The 17,196-nt window shown below is 34.4% G+C and overlaps 1 protein-coding gene across 1 annotated transcript; it reads right to left on the reverse strand.

Annotated features, from left to right (window-relative positions):
- Nucleotides 1-99: 99 nt before the first annotated feature.
- Nucleotides 100-14,279, reverse strand: LOC135623285 (uncharacterized). The gene is made up of 3 exons (XM_065126075.1): nt 13,704-14,279; nt 12,389-12,537; nt 100-510 (listed from the first exon to the last, which is right to left on the reverse strand). Exons 1-3 carry the CDS (start codon nt 13,887-13,889, stop codon nt 351-353), a joined length of 495 nt encoding a protein of 164 aa, XP_064982147.1. The 5' UTR covers nt 13,890-14,279; the 3' UTR covers nt 100-350.
- Nucleotides 14,280-17,196: the final 2,917 nt, after the last annotated feature.

Below are 17,196 nucleotides of genomic sequence, written 5' to 3' on the forward strand. Positions count from 1 at the left end.
TATACATATATACATATATACATATATATATATATATATAGGGCTACATCAAAAAATATATCTGACCTGCTTTTTTAGAAGGAAAGCAACACGGGATCATGCTTCCAAGACTGTATGCAACTATAAGCATTCAATAGCTGTCTTACAGCGAATGTAAAAGACCATCTATAAACATCATATTTTTTTCTTTTTTGTTCCCGAAAAGAAACTACTCATACATCAGAAATATCACACATTTTAGCTTCTTATATTCTGTACAAAGATTATATAAACATTAGCTGATAACTTGGGGTCTTCTCATCTCCACTAGGCCCCAGTTTTAGTAGCACAAAGTGAATCTTGCAACAGCATCAGTTTCCATGAACTGCCACTCGATTGCCCGCATTGATTCCAAAGATCCTCACTTTGTGCATGTTTGGCCATTTGGCAACGACCAACACAATCACCGCCACCGTGTTCAGTGAAAGCATTGGGTGTCGATAATCAGTTGTGTGAGAGGCTATCAAGTACCTGAAAGAACAAATTGGCAAATCACTGCTTAGCCTTTCAATTAGCAGATCAAGGTTATAAACAAGAATTGCAAGCAAGACATCACATGTAAATTTTGACAATTGCTATTCAGGAAATTGAAGAGGCTCACACGATCCTTACAATGAGATATTAACGACAACTGCAATTTCGATATGAAATCAAATAAGCAACTGCAAATTAGTTGTTGTCTCCAGTCTATAGAAAACAGGCATCCACCATCATGGTTTGCCAGTTTGTCATATTGTACTTGTATATTGTGGCCGATAAGTTGACACTTGACATCAAAAGCATGTATATCTACTAGATAACTTGTATTATTGAGTATAACAAACTATGGATAGAACATTTTAAGACCTAGAATCTGTACACATTGCACTTTGAATTAATCACGTCTTTAGATGATACCTATGCTATATTACTAAGTGTGAACGAGTTTCAGCTAAAATGCAAATCTCAAGGTTAAGTAAATAGAAGAAAGGGTTCTCAAGGAAAATATGAAAAATACAAAATTTCAAATCATGGATTGACGTTTCAGATACCAAACCCATGATGCTCCTTGGCCGTATCAATATGGGTCTCGTAAATGCCGGGCATACTAATACACGACACACCAACACATGATCTACTACTCTTCTTTCGAGGGTTTCTGCCATCCAAAAACCTTTAAAAAAAACCTATTAAATATTTGTTCCCTGTCTTGATCCTTACAGGTCTGGCTGGGACCCATATGGTTTGGGGCTTGATTGTTGTAGATCTGGTTTAGGTGTAAACCAAACATGAATCTTAGCTTAAGCCCCCATATTAAGTTATTAAGATAAAAAATAAGGGTTCAGATTTATCTGATTTTGAAGAGATTAACTGCTGTATATTCTATTTGAATGTTCTTGAGAACTTGTACTTTAATAAAGTTTCGAATATATAAGAGATTTGAATGGGAGGGAGAAGATTTGGGAAGAGGGTTGACATGAGAGAAGGGAAAAAGAGATAGAAGTGAAAAGAGGGCTTATCAGCAATCTTTTACATCCCCAAGGAGACCTCAAGGGGTCTCTTTGTGGTCTAAAGACATGCAGGTAAGCTTGACACCTTACACGCATACAGATCGCTCAGCACCGGTCTGAGTGAAACAGAAAACTATGTTTCAAATTTGATAAAAGTAAAACTGAGAAAAAATTGGCAATTTCGATTTTTTTAAGGTTACACTGAGAAATTAATAAAAAGATTATGGAGTTCTGAATTTATTTTTTTCATGAATCAGATATGTATCAGTAACCATATTCTTTACATTATTTTTTCATTTAATTGTTATCATTATTTATATTTTTATCATGAATCGTATTTTTTTTCTTTTGATGGAAACTTTTTTAAGCTTGGCTTTTTGTGGTGATGCGAATCACAATGTTTTATCTCTTATTCCACCAAAAGAAATACTTTTTTCTGCCCATTACTTCCCCAACTAAATTAGGATTTGAAGCAATTTGAGAACGGTATGTCCCACAGGGAACCTCCTAGTGAGGACCCACACTGCCTTTCTGATTGCCTCCCATTCTCAATGGCAGGAAAAGAAGTGGGTAAGAAGGCATTTTTGTCTCATCAGTCATCCATAGCACAAGGTATACATGGGAACGGCAATTTGGTAAGACAAATAAAGGTCAGCCACAAAAGTTTCCTTAATACAACTTTGCATAGGCACACAACACTCCTTTAAGAAACCAAACCAAGTCAACATGATGATCACGGATCAGAAGAATTCGATATAGGCAACATCAGGTTAGGCACAGACCTAATTTTGTATCATGCATTTCTTACTGTGCCAGATTCTGATCAGAGACCAGGAAAGCTCAACATGAAAAAAGAACACAAAGTGAGTCATTTTCTCAGTCCATTGTTCTGGTCAGACATGTATGCCAGCACTGCTTGAAGCCTCTCAGCACAATCTGTCTCAAAATAATATCTTTTCTAGAGAAGCATGATGTTTATTGCCATATGATTCCTAAATGCTGCTAAATGCATAGATTCTCTCAATCCACCATTCAGGATATGTCCATTCTCACCTATTTCTAATCTAGACCATGAGCCTTTCTCACGGATTATAAAAGCACCAACTAGGCATGGTCAGTCAAATATGATTATCGATGTGAGAAGAGGTGGTAGATCACCTAAAAATTGGTATCAGAACGCAGATGATGGCTCTTAATTTAACTAGTGATATTGCCCTCAACAGCAAGGAAAATGATCCATGCAGCCAAATCAAATTTACTAATGATTTGTAATTCATCTAGATGAGCCTTTCTCATGGATTATAGAAGCACCAGCTAGGCATGGTCAGTCAAATATAATTATTGATGTAAGAAGAGGCAGTAGATCACCTAAAAATTGGTATCAGAACACAGATGATGGCTCTTAATCTAACTAGTGATATTGCCCTCAACAGCAAGGAAAACGATCCATGCAGCAGAATCGAAGTAACTTATGATTTGTAATTCATCTAGATGATTATGAAACTAAAATGTTATATTCCACGAGCACCCAATTGTCTCTTCCTTACAATTTTAAAATTTATACGTCCTTAAGTGCTAACTTGATCTTTAGCTCTCCAGAACCAAGAAGCATTTATGATTCATGACAGACATTTTGTTCCACCAACAAAATTTATCAAAAAATTAATGAGACATTAAAGTTCAAGAAAGGCTGAATGACGAGAATCATGACTACCAAGGAAATATCAGCTAACAATCATAGCTGTTCGATTATAATGTTCACCTCTGCACAAAAGTATTTTATTTTTTAGTGAGGATCTGGCTATTAGTTTCTTCTTATTTACATAACAAACATGTAAAAGCTAATGAAAACCAACTAATCTGTTGCCTTCACCTACATGATACCAAAAATTTTCACTATTTTAACAAGCATGAAATTCTACAAAGTCTTACCTTATAAGAATAAGAAAACTATAAAGTAAAGAATAGCCCTCGTCCAACACATTTTAAAACTAAAAAGGTGAGATGGTTCAGCAGAGTCCAGGTACTATTTACAGCTTTTGTAATATATACAGAAATTAGACCAAGCAGTAACAATCATCAATAATGGCAACATCCATTCTATGTATTATTTAAATGTTTGATTGTTGCAAGATTATTGGCCCTTTTGTGAGCTTGGTATTCATCATTGAATAATGCAGTGAAAAAAACGATGACCCGAAAGTTAAACAAACAGGTCAGACTGCATCTTGGGTAGATATCTCAATTGTCAGCGTCATAAAATCTTCACAAACAGTTTGGTGAGTGAAAAAGTAATAACCTATATTACCATCAAAGCTAATTTGTGTGAAAATTAAGAAAAAATTAGACACATATATAGATATACAATATCAAGCTTGGCCATCATATCTGCATAAACATTGAATCTAGATAATCCCCAATCATGAACGAGTCAGAACGAAGGTATATTTCATAATCTGATTTATATTTAACAAGCATGAATCCTTCACTTCAAACATTTGGGACCTCATAATTCCTCATTACCAACTACTTGTAATCCTCTCAAGCATGATACTTTCCAAGGCCCAACTGAATGTATTCAGTCATCTTCTGGTAGAACGAATGAACTTTGGTACTAGAAAGCTTATTCAAAAACACATTCTTCTTAAGGGAAATTATTGGTTCTGTATAAAAACAGGCAAATACATCATCAAACCTGTTATTCTTCCATATAGGTTTTAATATATTTATGATTCATCAATCAACCTCAACCGATCAATAGTTTATTCCTCCATTGTTCCCATTCTCTTTTACTGAGAGTACGTGTCATACCAATCCAAAAACTATAACATATAATTCCTACGGGAAGAGTGTAAGATGTTCAACAACACCATGAAACAAATGACATATGCAGTTGGCAGATTTAAATTAAATTGTTTAATATAATTGGTAACTATTATTTACTTAATGGCCGTAGTTTTCCAATATAGTGAAAGTTATACTCTACATTATCAACAATAGAGAAGTCACCATAGCAACTGCAAATCCTAACATTTAAAACCAGATGTTAACAAAAGGACTTGGATGACAATTGCCTAACTACAAGAGCATTGATTGGATGACAATTGCCTAACTACAAGAGCATTGAACATATGCTTCTATTAAGGACAAGTCAAGCCTTCCCTAACAAGGCCAAAGAGAAGGTCCTGCATATTAAAGAAATTGGAATAACTCTACTTGGTGCATGTGTGTCACACATGAGGATAAGGAATAAACAATCATTCATTAGCTTATTTTTGCCTTTTCTATGAGTATTGCCCCCTATGTCAAGGATTATTGTTTTCCCTGTAGTCTAAAGGGAATTTTGAAGGTTCATGAATCATGAGGTTGAGCTACGACGATAGAGGTCTTTTGCTCATTAAGTGGCATTTTGGGTTTTCCCTTTTTAGACCCATTATTTGGGAAAAATGGCTTGCTACTGATGTCATTTGTTATTGCAGTAGGCAAGTTCCACTCAAAAAAGTTACTTGGAGAGGTGCCATTTGTGAGGACTAACATCAAAGAAAATAGATTCCGAATTTTGTTATATGTTTGATGGAGTCTTCTTGGTTTTAGTAGTGTCCCATAGCCAACTCCATGTGGGAAAATAAAGTCATACCAGGTTGAGCTTCAGAATACTCGTTAGAGGCCCATATGACAATCAGGTCACAGGCTAAGCTCAGAGTTCTTCAGCATATCAGCTTAACAGCTATCAAATGTGAATATTATAAATTAGCAATTTCACATTACAACATGGACACTGAAGTCCCATACCTTAACAATGGTGCAAATGGCAGATCAACAACTAAGGTTCAACTTAAATTTAATGAGCATTTCATCTGTAAGAAAATTGAGAAACTTGATTATTTATGGTGTACGATAATTTCTTCCTTCAAAAACTTCAATTTTGATGTCAACTTCTGGAGTCAAGTTCAAGATAATAATTTCAGAAATATCAATCCAGTCATCAGTCAAATACTAAGGATCATGGAAGAGGTGGCAATATCAAACCGGACTTATCATGCATTGGTCCATCCATTGATCAGCTTTGTCTGGGTACTGCAATGAGGTTGGTATAATTTTCAAAAAGCCAATTGAGACCCAGTGTGGAGATAGTATCACTTGTCTCTTCCCTAAAGCCAATTCATCCTACCCCAGAAAATAGATCCTAGTAGTTTCATATAGATATAACTAGTCACATTGCAAACTTCTCCATATAGGCAATTCATATTGGGACAATAAAGGAAAAACTCAAAATAGTTAATTTTTACATGAGCAATGGATGGTAGTATATTTATTGACTAGCTATACATGGTCAATTTTTAATAACACTGCCAATTTTGGTATCAAACCCAAATGAAAAGATAGAGGGTTGTATTAGCCTATTAGGTCACTTACAAATAGCACATAATTTACTGTGTAAGATATTATGAACATTGATCCCAATCCAATTTCAGTATACAACTAGGTCATTAATAGAAGTGATGCGAGGGACCTTCACCGCCAAAGTGTCCTGAATTGTAAAAGGTGGATAAGGAGGTTGCTCAGAAGTGGCCCATCACATCGATACTTGAATGTGCAAATGTGGTGCAAAGTAGACAAAGATTATCTTATTGTTTGAGACCAATGCAAGTAAAAAAGTTAATCCAAAAATAGAGAATTAGGTTAGTAACTTCAAATGTAGGAATACTATCAGGAAAAGGGCTAGAATTGGTAAACACTATGATTAGAAGAAGAATAAATATTATTTGCTTACAAGAGACTAAGTGGGTAGGAGAAAAATAAAGAGATTGACAATATTGGATTTAAAATTTGGTATACTAAAAAACATTATGCACAGAAATAGTGTAAGAATTATTGTTCATAAGGATCTTCTGAACAATATTGTAGATGTGAAAAAATTTAGAGATAGAATTATGGTTCTAAAATTTGTCTTGGGAGAAGAGGCCTTAATGTTATAAGTGCTTATGCCCTTAAGTTAGACTAGATGATTATACTAAAATGAGTTTTAGAAAACTTAGATGATATCATTTAGGAAACACCTATAATTGAAAAACTTATAATTGGAAGATATTTGAATGGTCATGTTATCAAAAATGTATGGTGAATTTTAAGGGATGCATGGGGCTTTCCTTATGGGAGAGAAATAAAGAGGGTGGTATGATTTTTTTTTTTGCTCATTTGTTTAATCTCATAATTGCAAATATTTAATTCGAGAATAGAGATAATATTTGATTACTTATAAAAGTGGTCATAACTATAGTTCATTTGACTTTTTTTCACACTAGAAAGTTATATAAAGTTATATATAAGAATTGTAAGGTTATAGTCGGTGAAAGCTTGACAAATCAACATAGATTGATGGTGTTAGACATTTGTTGTAGAAAATGGTTGAAAAAAATATATAGTAAAAAAATTTACTAGGATTAAATGGTGAAAATATAAAGATAATAATACAAGAATTTTTAAGGATAGGAGGGAAAGGGAGGCAGCTTGGAACTTAGATTATTTGGCTTACGATGGCAATATGATTAGTAGCTTAACTAAGATTCTTAATCTCGTACAGTACCATTGTACTGAGATTTTCTCGGTACAGTATGATACACTGTATGCCTAAAATAGACATAAAACCCTCCAAAAATATCTGAAAATAGAAAAAAAGTTAGGATATGATTTTTTAAGTTAGAAATAAATATATATTTAGTATAGTTTTAACAAAACTAATGTAAATTAGGTAAGAATAGTGCCACATATTTTTTCGGGCTTTGAGGAGAGTGCAAGGTTCGCAATTTCGATCCGTTCTGGATCGTCCTTCCATTAACATTAAAGTACTATTAGTATAGCAACTAGTGTTTTTAAAAGTGATAGGCGTCTAAAAGCACCAAGGTCCCAAAATACCCAAGATGCTAGGCGCTCACCTAGTCGCCAGCCCAAGCGAAGCGAGACGCTATGAAATATTAAAATATTAAAAATATGTAATACAATTGATACATATGATATATAAATAAAAATAAAACATTAAATGGAAAAGATCTAAAGTACCAAGTCATATTATGCATCTTTTAATAACAAAAATATCAAAAGACTCAAAACAATAAAGCTTTATATCAAATTCAATCATCATCATAATCAACATTATCATTCTCAAACTTATCATATCTTTCTCTTTCTCTTATCCATCTTTATCAAAATATGTTTCCTCCTCTTCAACAATAGCAGAAGATGAACTTAAGGCTTTTGCACTCATTTTTATCTTTATCATCTGTCTTGTATATGTCTAGAATTCTTCAACACATTAGGCTCTCATCACAAATCCCTATATCAAGCTGTCATCTTCAAATACAAGCTCATCTTTAGCATCTCGCAAGTTTGCATCCATTTTTCCTACCAACTATTTACTTGAATTATCATTATCTTGTAATAAGATTAGATTAATATTATTTCGCAAATTATGATGAGCCTTCAAAACTTGATTATACTTTGTATAAACCAGATCATATAATTATTAATGCTCTAATTGATTTTTTTCTCTTTGTGTGAATTTGCTAAGTCATATGAATTAAAAATATATCAATACATCTGTCTAAAAAAGAATAGATTAATTGAAACCAAAATATTTTATGATTCTTACATGCTAAAAAATACTCCAGTTTCGCTCATAACTCATAGCATTATAAGTCAAATTAAGAATTTTAATTACCAATTGCTACAAGTTCGAGGTAGAATTTTCAAATAGACTCCACAATTTAGCTACAAAATTTAACTTTATTATTAATAATAACATACTATACATAAAATTAATTATATATATTTATAAATACCTAGGGATGTAGTTGTCCTAAATCGAACTACCATAGGAATTCCAAAAAGACCATCGACATTCATATATAAAGATAATTCACATATGATCTTATCTTATGCCTTAAGCTTGGAACCAATCTTGCAATACACTTGTATAACCTATGTATAACTTTTGCATCAAACTCAATAGAGGTGTTCTTATAAAAGAATTCTAGGTTTAAATAATATCCTGTTGTATGTAATGAACAATAAAGTTGAAAATCTCATCTTTCCATCAAAAGACTTTTGAATCGTTTCCTTTGCTTTATCCGAAACTTCATAAATATATCTCATTATAGACTTCTTTTCATTATCTACCAGCCGAAGGACTTAAAAAAGAGGGCCCATTACCTTTAATGTATAAACTATAAGATTCCAAAAAGACGACATTAATATAATATCATTAACCCTCTTGTCTTTCCCTTCTTTTGCCCATTTACTTGTCACTCATTTCTTTGAGATAAACATATTTCTTAGATTGTATTTTTAACGATGCATGCTCTATAATATCAAGAAGGAAATAGCAAATCAGATGACACCATATCTCACCAATTCATTGTTATCTGTGAATTCTCTCATTATATTGAAAGCCTCAATATGATTATAGAGAAATCCAACGACAAAGATTGTCATTTCTAAAGTCTTTTTAATGTCAAAAATATTTCCAATATCCTCCAACAGTAGATTAATACAATGTCCCATGCATGAAGTTTAATACAGGTGTTGTTTTTTTGCTTCAAGTATTTATCTAAGACAAAGGATAACAAAATTGATAAGACTAAGGAGTCACATAGTTCTTCCATTCAAATTGGAGACAGAGTAATTAAAATGTTAAAAAATTTAAAAGATAAATCTTACCAGCTAACACATAGTTACTTCTATTGTCGATTATAACTTCGACGATATTCTGTTCATCAATTTCTTCCACAAACTTGTCAAGCAACTCACATATCTTTTCTTTAGATTTCATAAAAAAAGATGCATCTATTAACTTCACAAACATGATTCTTAAAGAATAGTTAACCATAAATTAATTATACTCCTATATCTCCTATCGGTCTAAGCATCTAACAAAATAAAGCAACCATGCCTTACCCATGTTTCCTTATGGCCCTTCAATAAGTTATTTGTATAATCCAACTTTTTCTTCAGTAATAAAACTAGTAACTTATAATAACTTGATGGTTTTAATCTCTCATCATATCTTCCAACTATCAATCATCTCTTTAAAACTATCCAAACGACGAGCATTAAGGGGAAGTCAAACTTGATAAAAGAAGCGAGCAATGTACTAAATTATTTTTCCCCTTAGTTCCTTATCAAAAACATCACTTATATTTGTTTGTCTTAAGTTTGCTCTTGTTTAACCTTGTTGCTTCTATGATCCTTATATATATATATATATATATATATATATATATATATATATAAGTTCATCGGTCCCTTTTTACCCTTCTTAACAATCATAGCTTCTTTTCCTTTTTTGTTATATACTCTTTTTCCATTGGCATTAGCACTTTCTAAATATTCTTCTTCTTCTTCATCTCTAATATGTTGAACATTATCCTCAAGTAAAATCCTATAAGATTCGATCTTTTGTGTGCTTTTTTAGTTATATAAGCTACCAACTCTTCTTTTACAGTGAACATTTTTTACATTCTGATGAATTCTTGAAGTTCCCTACTTGATATTGTTTTGTACGGAATATGTCGCCTCTAGTAGTCGTATCACAAAAGATGCAAGTAACTGCATTAAGATCTTTAGGATCCGTTAGATAATTGTATTTCCAAACAGGATCCTTTCTTAAATTTTTTATGAATTTTTTTGAATTGCTTTGTACACTTGCTATTAATCCTGAAACCCTAATAATAGTTCTAAATAAATAGAGATTAACAATGCTAAATAAAGAAATAATAATTCTAAATAGCAATTAACAATGCTAAATAGGAATTAGTTTTAAATAAATCAATAGTTCTAACTTCTTAAGGATTAATATCAATTTTAGTTTATTACATAGTAATAGTAGTTAACACTTAACAATAGTTTTAATATCAGTTAAGGAATAATAATTCACTATTAACAGTATTTAATCCACTATCAACGGCAGTCATAATAGTAGAGGGGGAGGAATCATCGACGGTGGAACGTGAGGAAGGAGAGAGTGGCGATGATGGAGGAACCTTCGGACGACGACAGCAGTGATGGAGGAAGCTTTAGATGTGTCCGTCGATGGTGGAGGAAGTTATAGTCCTATCACTCTACGGTGGAAGAAGCTGTACATAGAAGCAACGGTTGCGAAAGAAACTATGCACGAAAGCTACAACAATGGGACCTTTGAATATGTCTGTTAACGACAAAGGAAGTGTCGGACTTGTGCGTCGGCGATGGAGGCAACGACTGCACACAAAGGCAGCAACGGGACTAGAGGTGAGTTAGGCAAGCGAATATTTAGGGTTTATGGGTCGAGGGTCGCGCAAGAGGGGGGTTTGCTGTTTTGCTCAGTTGTTTTGATTGGATAAACTAAGTTACTATTTAACCGATATAGAGTAGACCATCTGGTTCAATTGCTCATCTTCAATCGTGCGGTTGGCCAAGGCACCCGACGCTGGGTTCACACGAATGCCTAGGCAACACTTCATTAAAATGCATTGCTCGACAACTATTTGAGGCACTCGAGCGAGCCTAAGCAACACTTTATTTAAGCGCATCGCCCGACAACTATTCGAAGTTGCTAGAAAAGATATGAAAAGAAATAATTTTATTTATGAACAACTAGGTATTGCTTCGGTAAAGGATAAAATGAGAGAAAATCGTTTAAAATAGTATCAGCATGTGCTAAAAAGATTTTAGGATACGATAGTCAGAAGAGATGAAATAATTAATATTTATGGTGTGAGAAGAGATAGAGGAAGACCTAAAATAGTTTCAATAGAAACTTTAAATAAAGAATTAAGTACTTCTTTATAATATATAATTTTTTATAGGTCTCGATAGCGATAAAAGATCTATACAGCTAACCCTAAATATTTGGGACTTATGACTTTGTTGTTATTGTTGTAGGACTAAACCTAAATATATGAGATAGATAGCAAGATATAGTGAGGTTGGATGGGCAGAGGCTCCATTAAGTGAAAGAGGTATTATGTATCAATTATACAATAAAATGAAGAGATTAATGAAGATATTATTTATATATTAATAAAAATATTATTTATAGAGTAAAAAATAATTAAAAATTAAGGATTATTAGGAATCTTATGTACTCATAAGATACCGTTGAGATTAAAAAAAATTATAAAACAATTATTAGATTAGCTATGTTTTATGAATTTGGCTATTGGATAATTAAAACACAACATATACAAAAATTTTATATTATTGAGATGAGAATGTAGAGGTGCATGTGTGGAGTTATTAAATCAGATAGAAAAAAATATTCATTAGTGAATAATTAGATATTGCTTTGATAGGTGATATAATGAGGAAAAATAGTTTAAGATAGTATGAATATGTACTCAGGAGACTTACACACTTAAAAGAGGTGAAATGATTAGTATGAGGATAGATTGAGCAAGACCTAATAAGAAGACCTTAATAGAAATTATAAATTATGATCTAAATACTCTTTACTTAACTAAACAGATCTTAATGATGACAAAAACACCTATGTAGCCATTGGGACTTTATAGCTTTTCTTTTGTTGTTGTTTGCTTACTAATGTATAAAAGTGCTTACTAATGTATAAAAGACCTAATAAGAAGATCTTAATAGAAATTATAAATTATGATCTAAATATTCTTAACTTAACTAAACAAATCTTAATGATGACAAAAAAACCTATGTAGCCATTGGGACTTTATAGCTTTGCTTTTGTTGTTGTTTGCTTACTAATGTATAAAAGTGCAACCGACTATATGAGTCCATTGTAAAGCATAATTCCTCATCATCATTCATTTCATAAACTAGCAATCAAATGAGGGCATGATTAGCAGCATACTTACAAAACCACAGGGACTACAGTCAAAAACTTCCTATTACGTGTGAGTTGCTTGCCATTGTCAATCTGTTCCCACCAAGTCAAGTTATTGTAGATACCTTGGTCATCAGAAAAGGGTGTTCCCTTCTTCCAATGAAAGAAGTGATAGGTTATCTGAAAGAAAACAAATCATGAAGCATAATAAGGATTTATGAGATGAAAAACCAATCAATATGTTGAACCATTAACAATGAAAGAAGTGATAGGTTATCTGAAAAACAACAAATGATGGAGTATATTAAGGATTTATAAGAGAAAAAACAATCAATATGTCGAACCATTGACTGCCATTAATAGAAATGTGAGGTGGAATAGTATTTAGTCTTGCATTTCTCACAAAAAAAGAGAAGATCTGTAACTGAATCAGGCATAATACTGAAGAAGACTCTATGAGATAATCAAATTTGACATTATCTTAGATAATCATTTAATTCTAGACAAAAATGGTATAACACTCTGTAATTATTAAACCAAATAAGACAGTTAAAATCCAAAAAATAAGCCAATTCCGTAATATACAAAAAATATTAAAAACTTAAAATGAAACACAAATGATATTTCACACAAAAGCCCTTGAGCTTAATCTCTGAAGTAGAATCACATCTTTATAAAAATGTTACCAAGAGTACGAAAAGTTAGTGTTAGTAATCCTTGAAAATCATTGTCTTTTTCACCATTTACTTTGTTTTGCAAAGTTATATAACTTTTCCAATTAATCATGCACAAGCAGCTCAATTAGAAAGCCAAATACTCCTCCAGGTATAACTCAGATGGCCTAGAACTTCTTTTCCTTCTTACACTTATAAGATCAAAGCTAACTCTATCGTGCAAAAGCTATTGCTTTGAGCTTTTAATAATCATCCTTATGCTCCCAAATTGATTAGCAAAAAAGGGAGGATCTCAAGCAAAGCCGATAAGCATCAAATAAGGCATTTTTTCCCTTTGTAAATCTTTCCAAAGCCCAAAAAAGCCGAAGTTTTTGTGTTGCATAATCTGCTCCGATAGGGAAATCACTGGTTGTAGTCGCAATTATCACACGAATAAAACCATAAAAAGAAATCCTTGGATTCTCCGAATGACGATTCCAAACCTAGGACGAGAAACCCAAATTCAACGTCCAAGGGAGACGCTCAATTTTCGGAACACAAAACCCAATTAAAACACAGGACTCAACAATTAATTCAAAATTATTATCAAAATCACAACTTCCGTTCTCCTGGTCGCCAAGCAACGATCACCAGATATATTTAACTCCTGAAACGAGGATAGAGAGGTCATACGGCAAAGTGGACAAGATTGACGACAGTCCACGCCGTCCCGGGGTTGCAGCCGAAGACGGAGAGGACGAGAAGCCAGGAGAAGAATAGGATAAGGATGTAGGTAGTCCAAACTCCAGGGTACATGAACCACTCCGTGTTCTTGTTCAGATCCGCCGGCGGCACCGCCTCCACGTAGAGCTTCGCCATCTACCGTAGCCGCTACCTCGATCCCTTAACCTCAGGGAATTGGGTTCGAACGAGTAAACTGGAGCGATTTGAATACTTCAAGAGATGTCGCCCATCGAAGAATTGCAAACCAAGGGGTGGAATCAAGAGGAGAACGTTTCGGATAAGGTAGGGAATAGCGTTTCAACGAAGAGATACAGAGGTCAGAGAGAGAGAGAGAGAGACAGATTATAGGGACGGATTTTCCTGCGACTTAAGTTACGACGATTGTAGTGGAAGCACAAGAAAACGTCGTCGGAAGTTAATATCCAAAACTTGCAGTAGCTTCGACTGCAAGCTCAGCTGGTTCTCGGGATGCAGGGAACACCGTTCCTTTTCACACATGACGTCTGACGGTCTCCCTGACGCCCCCAGCTCTGCCGGTGAGGCCCCGTCCGCGTGTGTGGTCTGCGAAGAGAGGGGGGGGGGACGGGGGGTGCAATCGAGTTCCCTGAGTGAGGCACGCCAGGAAACCCTCTTCCGTCACCTTCGATGGAAGGCAAGCACAGCGCCAATCCAACAAATTTAAGAATTTTACGTATTTAATTCATGTTTTTCTATTTTTTTTTTTATTCTATTTCCTTGGAATCACGGTTACTCCACCACCTCGCCATGCAAAATCTGTGAACAATTGGGTGGGTCATGGATTTGTGATGCTCCTTCACGGATTCCGTTGCTCTTTATTGTTTCATTTTTTTTCTCTGTTCTGCTCTTTCTTCTATGTTTCCTGTTTTTTTCTTTTTATCTGATTTACACTTTTCTATCTGCTTCTCCTTGCATTGCTATTAACTTTGTTGGGCTGATAGCCCATATTCAGCCCATGTGAGTTAGGGCAGCCCACAGCCCACACTCCCTCTTAACCTAATCCTAATTAAGATTAGAGAGGTATGGTGGCTGCATTTTAGAAGCAGAAAAATACTATAAAAATATAACAACGAGGCAGATTTTTAGAGCCACGGGATTCCAAAGAGAAGAAGGAGAACAAGGCAGAAAAGGAAGAGAAAGAAAGGAAAGAAGACAAGGACAACGCAAAGAGACTGTTCTCAATCATCTAGGAGTGTTCTCATCTCAAGTTAGATCAAATCTACAGTAGACTCTTGCTGTGATTACTTGGGGAGGTTTTAGATATTGTGGGCAGTGACGTGATCCTTGTATCCCAGTTATTCTCTTGTAGTTGTTGCTAGGGTTTTCGGCAAGAGATTGAGATTTGTATATTCATTATTCTCATAGTGGATTATCTCTAGTTTGCCTCATGGTTTTTACCCTTCACATTGAAGGGGTTTTCCACGTATATCTTGGTGTTTTGTTTGATTGTGTTTCTATTTTATTCCGCTGCATATTATGGTCTTCTAGTATTTGTTCATATACAAAGGTTATTCCTCTTTATATCCCCATCAACTGGTATCAGAGCGGGATTTTTGGTGATTAAATTTTTGTATTTGAACATGGAGGCAAGTAATATTTCTCGCATGATTAGTTTGAATGGAAACAATTCGATGATATGGAAACCAAGAATGGAAGATCTCTTGTATTGCAAAGATTTGTATGGACCTTTGCAAGGGGATAGTACAAAACCTACAACTATGACAGATGATGAGTGAAAGAGATTAGATCGAAAAACAATTGGGTTTATTAGACAGTGGCTTGATGATAGTGTCTTTCACCATGTTTCTACTAAAATTTCTACATATTCTCTTTGGAAAAAATTGGAAAGTCTCTATGAAAGAAAAACAGCTAGCAACAAAGCTTTTTTGATCAGAAAACTTGTGAACCTAAAATATAGAGAGGGTGCTTCTATTGCTGAGCATTTGAATGAAATACAGAGTATTACTAACTAGTTATCCTCTATGAAAATGTCTCTTGATGATGAGTTGCAGGCATTGTTACTTCTCAGTTCATTACCAGAAAGTTGGGGGACACTGGTGGTTTCCCTGCGCCAGATGGTATTGTCACTATGAGTCAAGTAACAAGCAGTTTGTTGAATGAGGAGTTGAGAAGTAAGAGTTCGGCAACATCTCAGAATGATTCACAAGCACTTATCTCAGAGAACAGAGGAAGGGCAAAGTCTAGAAGCAGTTCGCGTATGGGTAGGAGTAAGTCAAGATCAAGAAAAGATATTGTTTGCTATAACTGTGGTGAGAAAGGACATAAAAGAACCAATGTAAGCAACCTAAGAAGAACAAGAAAAAGGGAAAAGAAGTGGAGTCTACAGAGTAAAAGGATAATACTACAGCTACAGTGCAGGGTGGTGATTATTTGATTTTGTCTCCTTTTGATGATATTTTTTCTTGTGTATGTTAGGATCTTGAGTGGGTGATTGACACAGGTGCTTCTTATCATGCTACACCTCGGAAAGAGTTTTTTGCTACATACAGGTCTGAAAACTTTGGTGTTGTCAAGATGGGCAACTATGGCACAGCAGACATCATTGGCATGGGTGATATCCATTTAAAGATCAACCTTGGTTGCAAGTTGGTACTTAAGGATGTGAGGCATGTGGTTGACTTGATGCTAAATTTAATTTCAATTGGAAGACTAGATGATGAAGAGTATGAAAGCAGATTTCACAAAGGGCAATGGAAGCTCAGTAAGGGTTCTCTTGTTATAGCTAGTGGAAAGAAATGTCATATTTTGTACAGGTTGCAGGCTAAAGCTTATGGTGAGCAGTTAAATGCTACAGAGAAAGACTTCAGTATGGAGTTGTGGCATAGGCGATTGGGACACATGAGCGAGAAGGGGCTGTAAGCTCTTTCCAAGATAGAGGTATTACCAGATCTCAGAGGTATACATCTGAACCATTGTATTGATTATTTGACTGGTAAACAACATAGAGTTTCATTTGCTAGTGCTGCTTTATCTAGAAAAATGCATGATGTATGTGGTCTTTTGAGGACAAAAACTCTTGGTGGATCTGTTGATGTTCTTGGTATAAGTGATGCACTTTATTTTGTCACTTTTATAGATGATTTTTTCAGGAAAGTTTGGGCTTATGCTTTGAAGACCAAAGATCAGGTTATTAATGTCTTCAAAGAGTTTCATGCTAGGGTTGAAAGGGAGACAGAAAGGAAATTGAAATGCATAAGATCAAATAATGGTGGTGAGTATACGGGATTACTTAATGACTATTGCAGGTCACATGGGATCCAACATGAGATGACAGTTCCTGGTACACCTCAACATAATGCAATTGTAGAGAGGATGAACCGCACCATCATGGAAAAGATCAAATGTATGCTTTCACAGGCCAAGCTACCCAAAAGGTTTTGGGATGAGGCTTTGAGGACTGTAG

This window comes from Musa acuminata, chromosome BXJ2-9 (assembly GCF_036884655.1).
Source record: "Musa acuminata AAA Group cultivar baxijiao chromosome BXJ2-9, Cavendish_Baxijiao_AAA, whole genome shotgun sequence".
NCBI classification, from domain to species: domain Eukaryota; kingdom Viridiplantae; phylum Streptophyta; class Magnoliopsida; order Zingiberales; family Musaceae; genus Musa; species Musa acuminata.